The sequence below is a fragment of the Octopus bimaculoides genome, chromosome 7 (assembly GCF_046866305.1).
Source record: "Octopus bimaculoides isolate indiv1 chromosome 7, ASM4686630v1, whole genome shotgun sequence".
NCBI lineage: Eukaryota > Metazoa > Mollusca > Cephalopoda > Octopoda > Octopodidae > Octopus > Octopus bimaculoides.
The window spans coordinates 61,437,623-61,449,549 of NC_142934.1; the positions used below are offsets into that span (position 1 = coordinate 61,437,623).

An 11,927-nucleotide genomic window follows, 5' to 3' on the forward strand; every position below is an offset into this window, starting at 1 on the left:
GATAGAGAGATAAATAGATAGATATTTAATATCAGTCTAGTGGAATACTAAGCAAAGTACAATTATATGCTGCCAACTTAAAAACACTAATAAGCTAGCTTTGTCTACATACCAGGAACTAATCGGCCTACAAAATTAAATGTTCATGCGTGTGTGTGTGTGTGTGTGTGTGTGTGTGTGTGCGTGTGTGCTTGTATGTGAATGTGTGTGTGTGGGTATTTACATGTCTGAGTGTGTTTAAAAAATACTTATGTACATACACATATATGTTTGTGTGAGTGTGTATTTTCAATACGGACATGCACAATCACGTATACATATATGTATAAAGCTCAAACACACATATACATTCTACCATATATATGTGTATATATATATATATATATACAGTATATATACATATTTACGTCTGAACTAACAAGTGTTTCTGTGTGTTTCTGTGAGATACAGTTTTAGTATCTTCTAATTTATAAAGAATTGATAAGGAATAATAAATTAACCAAGCTATCTAAGATTTGCATCCATTCTTTGAGGATTTAAGAATTAGTTGTCTTTTCAAAATGAACCATATTAATGGAACTATTCAGCAAAGAGTAACGCAAATGTAAGTAACACTATATATTATCTATGTACATCTATATATACCTATATCAGGGACGTGGGATCTTCAATCTGGTAGCCAAGTCGATTAATTTGATTTGATTATGTCAAATTTTGAATTTCATGGATTATAAGCCATAACAAATACATATTTCTTCATAGCAGAATGCAAAATACTAAATATAATATTCTTAAAGGGATGCATACCAAGTTTCAATGTAATTAATTAATATCTTGAGGTTCCGCATTGACTATAAAGAGAACAGGGGTGTAAACTTCTCCCCAGTGCCACTGCAACGGTCATTGCATGTGAATGTACGTCGTATGTGTGTGAAGTTTTCTGCTTTGTACCTTGACTTTAGGCCATTTTATTAAAATTAATGATCATGTTAAATTTAGTGTTGTTTACATTTAGCGATGACTCATAAGCCAATAACGCATCATAACATTTAATGCCCAATATTTGGTACTCTATGTGATCTTAGCAAGCAAGTTTTGCCAACTTACAAAGACATACTAAAATTTGTTTTATTTGAACAAGAAAAAGAAACGAATGTAGTTAAGAAAGATCCTTCAATTAAACAAATTGTCAAGAATGTAGCAGAAAAGATAATGCTTCTTTAGCAAAAGGCATTCATCCTTTGTGTTACCACTGAGTCAGTTAAACCGAAAATCATAAACTTTTAATCTAAAGTACCAAGCATTACTAAAATCTGTGAAAAATAGAAAAAATGTGTCACCATTTCAAACAAAGGGTAATGTGTTTAAAAACAATGCAACAAAAGATTTATTTGACATTTCCTGCAACTCCTTTAAAAACTGTAGCTGTAGTAGAGACAAAAAACAGAGAGAACAAGATTTTTTTACAGGATCAACAGACAAATCGAAAAATGATCATTGGCAGAATAGATCAAGCAGTATCTAAACAGAACGTTCAGAGGTTGAATTGTATTATTTAGTTACATGGCATTATTTCGATTTTAAAACCAAAATGTGTCAAGAATTAAAAATTGGTTTATATATTATCTTATTTTAATGTGTGTGTAATCTAGACTTCATGTTACACATGTACTCGGTGACCTAGCATTAAAAATAATAAAAAAAACAAAAGTCGTAAAGTCTATTTATTTTACATAATTTTGAAATTTTGAGTGCGTTGCAGAGCCTGAAGATATAAATTTTAGAGCTTGAGATTTTAATGCTTGTGTTTTTAAAGGATTTCGCAAAAGAAAATTGATTTGTAACAATGAATGTAAAAAATAAAATGAAGAACAGCAAACCTGTTATAAATTGATATTTTGCTCATTATTCAAAATTAAGAGCCTGAAGATGTAAATTTAAGAACTTCAGATTTCAACACAGTTGTTTTCAAAGGTTTTCGCAATAAAAAATATATTCTTGAAAACATATTTCGAAAATCTGTGTAAAAATTACCTTTTCCGCTCTACCCTAATATATATATATATATATATATATATATATATATATATATATATATATATATATATATATATATATATATATATATTTATATATACATATATATATATATCTCTGTGTGTGTCTTTGTGTATGTGTTTTTCCCCCACCACTGCGTGACAACTGCTGCAGGTGTGTTTATGTCCTCCACAACTTAGCAGTTCAGCAAAAGAGACCAATAGAATAAGTAGCAGGTTTTAAAAAAATTAATAAATACTGGGGTTGATACATTCGACTAACAATTCTTCAAGACGGTGCCCCAGCATGGCCACAGTCTAATGTTTGAAATAAGTAAAAGATAAAAGAGACATATGCACACACACACGCACACATGTACCATGTTATAAAAGCCAAAAATAAGTTATTGAGCAACTGATTAGCATGAGAATTAGCCCAGATGAGAAGCAAATTGGTTTTGAGCCAAGAAGTGGTACTGATGCCATCTTCTTTGTGAGACAATTACTGAGACGCTAGAAGTACTAGACTAGAGAAGGTATTTAACAATATTCTATGTTCTGCAATCTTCTGGTCACTGACGTAGATATCTGTAGATGAATGGCTTATGAAGGCGATACTGTCATGTACAGGAATGCTGTCAGTATGTTAAGGGTCAGCCATAAGTACAGCAATGAATTTAACATGCATGTAGAGATCCACCAGAGTTCCATGCACAGTCTCCCATTCTATTTATTGTAGTTATGCAAGCCATAACAGAGGAGTAAAGGCCAGCTGTCTGTGGGAAATCATATATGCTGATGATTTAATTCCCAGAAATGAACCTGTAGCAAAAACTCCAAGACCTGAGAACAAAATCTAGAATTGACAGGCCTCAATGTAAACTTAGCAAAGGTTTAAGTATTTGTAGGTAAGAGAGAATGCATGACTCTGATTCCTTTAGAGAAAAGGCTGTGCTTCCTCTACAGAAAGGGAGTAGGTAGAAATCCCGTATTCCAGTGTGAAGTATGGATGCAAAAGAGATGTAGTGGAGTCACAGGTAAGCTAAGGGGAAAGTAATCTAGGATCACATGGAAGGTATATTCTCTTAAATTTCCAGCAAGTTCTAAGAAGTAATTAATAGCATTTGTTACCTTGGCAAGGCAACTAAATTAGCAGTGGACATGGATATTTTGAAAGTATAGAAAACAGAGTAAGAACAAGCTGGAAAAAGTTCTGGCTGTTATTACTCCTGCTGGTTATAAAAGTTTTCTCTCTCAGAGTGAAAGGTAGAATGTACAATGTTTGTGTATGAATTGTAATACAACATGCAAGTAAAATGATGTGGGTCGTGAATGCAGAGCTTATATAAAAACTAGATAGATGTGCTGGATGTGTACTTTTGGTGTGCATGAATGATAGAGTACAAATGAACAAAGAGAAAAACTGAATATAAGAAGTTTCAAACGTGTACATTGGCTGATCGTGCTCAAGAAGATATGTCAAGCTAAGTGAAATTGTGGTCATGACTAGTGCTGGTGACTTGTAAAAGGCAACCATGCCAATGAAACAAAAAAAGCTACCCAGTTATACTCTGTAGAGTGGTTGGCATTAGGAAGGGCATCCACCTGTAGAAACCATGCCAATACAGATTGGATTGTGGTGCAGCTCTCCAGCTTACCAGCTCTAGTCAAACTATCTAACCCATGCTAGCATGGAAAACAGATGTTAAATGATAATGATGATGATATATATGTGTGTGTGTGTGTGTGTGTGTGTGTGTGTGTGTGTGTGTGTGCGTGTGTATGTGCACACAGGAAAGGGTTCTGAAAAGTTCCTGGCTTTAAGGGTATCATGAAAGACCTGGTTGGAGGCCTAACCTTCTGAGTTCTTCTACAGGATTTAGAAAAACTGAAGGACCACTGCAATAAGTGTGTGAATCTGAAAGGAGATATGTTGAATAAAATCATAATTAACTGATCCTCCTGTATTTTCTTTTACCCAAAGCCAGGAAATTTTCAGCACAGCATTATATGTATATATATATAGAGAGAGATATATAGATATATTTGCTTAATTTTATCTAACTATCCTCCCCTCATTCTATCATTCACTCTGTTCGGTTGATAGCATTTCTTATTTTTGTTTGTGTGCACTTATGCATGATTACACATTTATAAAGATATACCATAACCGAAATATATTTGCTACCAATGAACTGAATAGATAAGTTATTAACTCACTGAAACATATGTATATAAAAACATTGAAAATATCAATAATGTTTCCTGAATTTCTCATTATATAGCATAGTTCAGACTCTGCACTTTAATCTATCCTGTGATGTGATGATTGTATCTTTATCGCATAGGAGATAGGAGTTAGGGGTTTAATGTAGAAACTGCTTACTAAACCCTAAATTTACAGGTAATGTGTTGTGCATGATAGCATATTGTATAAACAGACACAAAGACCCGCACACACACACACACACACACACACACACACATATACACACACACATATACACACACATATACACACACATACACACATACTTTCTCACACACACACACAAATGTGCATGCGCACACACACATACACATCCACAGGCACACACAAACATACACACACAAACAAATACACTCACACACACACATACACATGCACACACACACATACACACACAAATGCACACGCACACACACACACACCATATATATACATTTATGTATCATTGTATAGTTTATCCTGTAAATACAGTTGAATGTTCAACTGCTACTTATGAATTTAGACCTCTGTGTATAGTACCGTCATGTATTCTGCTTCTAGTACAGTGATGTCGTTATTACCATACTTGGTAGTGTTACTGGTTATCATATACAGGAGAAATTATTATGATAAACATGTGTTTATAGAATTTGTTCCTTACATACATTTCACCATTGTGGTTGTTTGAAACCTACGTAGGAGCTCACTTAACCCTGCCTAACTGAGATTTGAAACCAAAGTTACATACTTGTTGCTTGTCAGACGACTGTCTGATTCCATTGTGTTTTGGCTCCATGCTTGGGAGATTAATGAGAAACAGTGACCTTTGCTGATCATTGAAGGGTCAATCCCTTGTTTTAAGCTTGACCTACTTCCTGACCATACCCTATATAAACGAAATCATCTCTCTCTCTCTCTCTCTCTCTCTCTCTCTCTCTCTCTCTCTCTCTACCTACCTATCTATCTATCTATCTCTCATGCCTACCTTGGTTTAACCAGCTAATAGAGAGCACACATCCCTATTTATGTCAACCAATAACCAAGAGCAATAGCACCTGCCAAACGGAAAGGAGCAACATAATCCTTACTCTTTCTTCCTCTCCATCAGCACAGCTAATGCACTACCACCAGCAAGCCACCAAAATATCATTACTATTGTCAGTCACTAGTATGTATAGTCTACTAACCACGGCTGGAAAATAAATTTGTTAATATTATTCTTTTCTCCTTCGCTGTTGTTACTACACTGTTTCATCCTACCTTCAACTGTCGATATATGGTGACCCTTCACATCTTACCACTACACTTAGTAACTCTGATGTACATGCACATCTTTCCATTATACCTATACAGGATGGGGTAGAGAAGACAGATGTATGTATATATGCATATGTATATATATATTATTTATATTATTATATGATTGCATGCCATGCTTCCATTTCTAAGTAAGTTTATCTTAATAATTTTGATACAACTCTCTGTACTGTTCTTCTTCTCTCCGTCCTCCTCGTTTCCTCTCTCTTCCTTTCTTTAATTCTTTTTATCTCTCTTTCTCCCCCTAACCCTAACGCCCTAGTGAAAATCGTAGTATATTTACAAAACATTGACGAACATGAGTTATATTTTAGTGAATGATTGTGTACTTGCACGTGTATGCGTTTGAGAGAGCGAGAGAGGAAGAGGTAAAGAGAGGGGGAGAAAGGAATAGAGAGAAAGAGAGGAAGGGAGAATGGAAGACAGTTATAATGTTGATGTGTGTATGTGTTTATGTGTATGTTGTTGTCACAGATCACGTATGTGTGGTTGTGTGTGTTTTTACGTTTCTATGTTATGAAAAATATGTTAGAGGTAGATGGATACAAGAAAACTATTAAATGGGAGAGAGGAAGAAGAAAGAAGACCGTATGTATCACTTTCTCTCTCTCTCTCTCTCTCTCTCCCTCTCTCACTCTTACTCTCTATATTTTATGTTGAGCGCATGATATATATGTGTATAAGAACGCCGTTACAGGTAGAAGGAAAGAAATATAAAAGTTGCTAGAAACAACAGCCAAATCTCCCTTAAATCACACAAAGTAAACGGAATTTTAAAAATCTAATTACTGCACTGGAAAGTTCACATCGAGAAAATTTCATTGATGTAAAAAATTTTTACGAAAATGTGGAAAATGTGGATTTCTATAAACTTTTAAAAAGGCTTCACACAGACACACAACTTCAGCTTTATATATTAAGATATATAAATTCAAATAAGTTATCAATATTGTTAAAAAAATAACGATAAAGTGGCCAGTAAACATAACCCAAATATACAAAATATATCTTAAAAGTCAGTGTACACTGTGTACCTGTTTGCTTGAAAGAAGAGTTAAAACTCTCCAATACCACTCGTCTCACACTATATGTAAACACACACAGTGAATGTAGCAAATACATTTAGAAAAAGAGTTGTCCTCATTTGTAAAACTACAAAGAAGAGGTTAGATATCCCAGTATCAATTGATATCTAACCTTCACTTTATAGTTTTACAAATGGGGACAATCGTTTTTCTAAATGTATTTGCTACATTCTCCATGCATGTTTACATATAGTGAGAGATCCATGGTTTTGGAGAGATTTAACTCTTCTTTTATGCAAACAGGTACATATTGCACCCTGACTTTTAATACATATATATATATATATATATACTTATATACATAAATGCATACATATACACACAAATGCATACATGCACACAGACACACACACATACATGCACAAACACACACACATACACACATACACACACACACACACACACACACACACACACACACACACATATATGTACTGTGATAAAAACTGCAATTAGCTCTAGAACAGTAGGTAGACAATAAAGAAATGAATCAAGGTAAATGTAGATTCATCGTGGGCACTAATGTTATTTAATGGTGTTTTAATTACCAGCTGTTTCTAATTTAGAAAATGTTGTCTGTGTAAGAATATTATTACAGATTAACAAGATCAGCGATCAAAGACAATTCACCCATGGCCTTTATGTCTATGTTTCAAACATAATATATTTAGAACTACGTTATTTAAGATGTAGAAGGAAAGTAGGATCTGAGGGAAAATTTGGTCACTGTTTCTATCATATTAGAGACTATTAAGAAGCTTTGTAAGTGCCGCATGTTAAACATTTTAGTTGGATAGTGACAGTAAGTGGCTTCATGATGTTACGTCTATTTCATGAGTGTTGTTCAAATAAACAAATGGTTTTTGTGATATTTATGAAGTGGTTTCCACATTTCAATTTTAATAATCTCAGTTTCAAGCAAACTCCTCACACACTCACATACACACATACACACACATGTATATATACATATACATAAATACACAACACACATACACGCATATAGATATGCATGTGTGCGTGTGTGTGTGTGTGTGCACTCACACACTAACAAAAAAGCTTCTTCCAAAAAGGTTAGTAACATCCTGATAAAAGATTTTATAACTTTTTTTTCAATATTTTTTTTAAATCCCCTTTATACTAAAAGACTGTATTAAGTAATTTTCACAAAGATTTTCAAATCTCTCTCTCTCTCTCCCTAAATATATATATATATATATATATATATCATCATTGATGATATATATATATAGGAGAATTTATTTTTGAAAATGCACCAGAATTTGAAAAACAGTTGTTTTTAAATAGATTTATTTACATTCATACCAAACTAGTTTCAACAATTTTTTGTTTATCAATGGTACAAATGTATATAAAACGATGGGATATTAACATAGTTTAAAATTAAGTAGAAATCAAGCAAACATATTTAAGCAATCAAATGTTCACATAAAATTGAATGACAAGGATAGATAATATCAAAGTAAATGTTCAATGAAGAATACAATAAATGTACATTACTAAAAGTTCAATTATATTGAGTTTTTATAGAATACATTGACAAGAGAGAGAAAAGAAAAGAGAATAAAAAAAGCTGTTTTTACAGTTTCTGTCATACTTGTAGTTTTTTGTTTTTTTTGTATACTGGGTTTTTCGCTTTCAACTACGTTGATGACGATATTGATGACAATATTGATGATGATGATGATGACGACAATGATAATGACATTGATGATAATGATGATGATGCATGTGTGTTTGTCCTCATCTTGTTTGTTGTTTACATGTTTTGGCTGATATACCCTCCAGCCTTCATCAGGTGTCTTGGAGAAATTTCAAACTTGCCCAAGGTGTCATGCAGTGAAGCCAAACCCATTATGCTCTCTATTACACTTTCACTATGAAAGGTGGTGTCTATACTTACATATTCTCCATGCTCCATGTCAGTCACTGCTCTTATATGGATATCAGCAATAATGACTCAAGTTCTCCTTCTTGTACTCCTCCAAATACATCAGCCCCCTTTATCACTCCCCTAATTTCTTGAACTACCAGCATCTCTTTAAGCATATTTCATCATGTTCTGAGAACATATAACCCATTTCACCCCTTTCAGAAATCATTATATCTGATGACTTTAGCTACCCTGTAAAAAACAAGCCTTTTGCATTCATCAAATCTCTTCACTAAAATGTCTTATCCCACTCACACATCCTAAACCAGTCACAGTCAAACTACAGCCTACATGACTTTCTGAATGGAATCCCTAATATAAAATGACCTTGAATTTTTTTCAGGAGAATGGCTTGTTTGATGGTGAATTATGTCTCATGCAGCTCACTCCTTGAAAAAGGTTGCCCATACCTGTCCTAGACCATAGATGTGCTAAATACCCTAAAACTCCAGGCATGGCTGAGTGGTAAGAAGCTGGGTTCAGTCCCTCTGCATGGCACCTTGGGAAAGTGTCTTCTACTATTGCTTTGGGTCAACCAAAGCTCTGTGAGTGGATTTGGTAGACGGAAACTGAAAGAAGCCTCTCATATATATGTGTATGTGCCTTTGTCTGTGTTTTCCCTCCACCACCACTTGATAATCAGTATTGATGTAATTATGTCCCCACAACTTAGCAACTCAGCAAAACCGACCAATAGAATAAGTACCAGGCTTTACCAAAAAAAAATAAATAAATAAGTACTGGAGTGAATTCTTTCAACAGAAATTCTTCAATTCCCCAGCATGGCCACAGTTTAATGAGAGAAACAAGTAAAATATAAACAATGAGAGATAAACCTAATTGGTACCAACCTATGACTGTCGTTATACCAATTAGGTTGTCCAACCACTCTCCTCATCAGTGTTACCCAACACACATCCACATAACAGAGACTGATTATCAAGTGGTGGTGGAGGGCAAACACAGACAAAGACACATACACATATACATGATGGGCTTCTTTCAGTTTCTGTCTACCAAATCCACTCATAAAGCTTTGGTTGGCCCAAGGCATTAGTAGAAGACACTTTCCCAAGGTGTCCTTTCTTCAACACTCCATGACACTCCAAGTCAGCTGACTCTTGGAAGCCCTACCAAGTGTAGGCCACTTGCTCTTAGTGCTTTATGTGCTTCCCTCTTGTAACATCAGAAACAGCTTGGCTGTCCTTTTGAATAAAACCCTACATGTCCCACATAAAACAAAGACTAAATTCACTAAGTCTCCCAAGTGGTTTGCTCATATTGTGTTGCTGGGGTTTGGCAAAAATATTTAGACTTACATCTGGAAAAATCTTCCTGTATTCTCTAAAACTGGACTATGTTGCTTATCCAGTAATGCAACTCCTGCAAGACCCCACTCCAAACTGCAAAAGAATTACTTTGTGCATTGTGCAGCCATCAAGCTGTTTCACCTTCCAAACAGCAGCTGATCCTTTTGATCTTTTGGCAAAAGAATATCCACAAATTTTGCAAACAAATTCCATCTGACTCATGCAAGCATAAAAGAAGTGGCTGTTAAAACAATCTTGATGTTGGTGATGATGATGACGATGATGATGATGACGATGACAGTGACGATGATGATGATGATGACGATGATGATGAATATGCACGTGTGTGAATGTGTGCATGTATATCTGCGTATGTGTGTGTTATTATGTAAATAAATACACACTCATACATCACATATAGCGCCATGTATACGTGTGTGTGTGTGTGTGTGTGCATGCATGTGTGTGTGTGTGTGTGTGTGTGTGTGTGTGTGTGTGTGTGTGTGTGTGTGTACGTATATTTCACACAAAAAAAAAGAAAGAATGAGATAGCAATCCAAAGAGGAAGCTGTTCACAGGAAAAACCTCCTACATGAAAGGATATGAAAGGAGAAAGGAGTGGGAAATAGAGCAACAGTGAGATATCAACAGCAACAACAACAACAACAACAACACTTCTATCAGTTACAACAGTAACAACAACATAACTCTATATATCAACACTTATCTATAGCTACATCACCAGTTACAGAATCCACAAAAAGTGCTTATGCATGTCACTTAATTTGCTAGAAATGGCAGACAAATCTTTTACATCACACTTCCTGCCAAATGTAAGAAAGAAAAACATGTTGGATAACATAGTTCTGATACACAGAAATGACAGGATGGTCACAAATGGAATGGTTTTTGATCATAGATTTGTTTCATCAAGAGTGTTTTAGGAACTCAAAAAACAACTATAGCAACAATAGCATTCAATTCATTAATAATGGTTTCTATTATAGGTACAAGGCAAGCAATTTTGAGGGGTTGGGGGTGGGGGTTTTAGTCAATTACATCAACCCCCACTATCAGTAACTGATTGGAATTTTAATTTATTGAACCCAGGACCAGTACTTTATGGGGTGTAGCTACATAAATGTGGCCCATTCCCCCATCAACTTTGTTTCCTCATAACCTTCAGAAAAATGGATAATTTTTCATGAAATTTTCTACAAATACCTTTCAGATGGAGTAGATTATAATTATAGTGGAATTTAAATTGAAAAATCAAATGGTAGGCAAGTGCACAAACATACAGACACACATCTCATGTATATATATATATATATATATATATATATATAGATACATATATATATACACCATCATCATCGTTTAACATCTGCTTTCCATGCTAGCATGAGTTGGATGATTTGACTGAGGACTGGTGAACCAGATGGCTACACCAGGCTCCAATCTTATTTGGCAGAGTTTCTACTGCTGGATGCCCTTCCTAATGCCATCCACTCCGAGAGTGTAGTGGGTGCTTTTACGTGCCACCGGCATGAAGGCCAGTCAGGTGGTACTGGCAACGGCCACGCTCAAAATGGTGTATTTTACATGCCACCTGCACAGGAGCCATTCCAGCGGCACTGGCAACGATGTTGCTCAAATGACTTTTCATGTGCCACCGGCACAAGTGTCAGGAATGCAACATACATACACACACAAAACTTAAAATTTTTAAAAAATGTGATGTTTATCAATATGTATGTGTGCACACCCACCAATTAAAAAAAAAGTTTTTACATTAACCTAAGATATAATTGTAATCTAAACAATTTGAAAGATACTTGTAGAAAATCTCTTTAAAAAATACCCATTTTTACTGAAAGTTGGGAAGAAACAAAGTTATGGCAGGGAGCTAGGGGGCACATTTGTATAGGTCTGTATTGTAGGTCTATTGTAGGTCTGTGTAGGTCTATACTCTGT

At 34.8% G+C, this 11,927-nt stretch overlaps 1 protein-coding gene across 1 annotated transcript in view; it reads left to right on the forward strand.

The window, feature by feature from the left end:
- The first annotated feature begins 401 nt into the window (after window positions 1-401).
- The window catches only part of LOC106867691 (tumor protein p53-inducible protein 11), a 546,722-nt gene continuing 535,196 nt past the window's right edge, over window positions 402-11,927 (forward strand). The window contains exon 1 of the mRNA XM_014912640.3: window positions 402-604. Coding sequence (XP_014768126.1) covers window positions 561-604 — 44 coding nt within the window. The 5' untranslated portion in view covers window positions 402-560. The remainder of the gene's footprint in view (window positions 605-11,927) is intronic.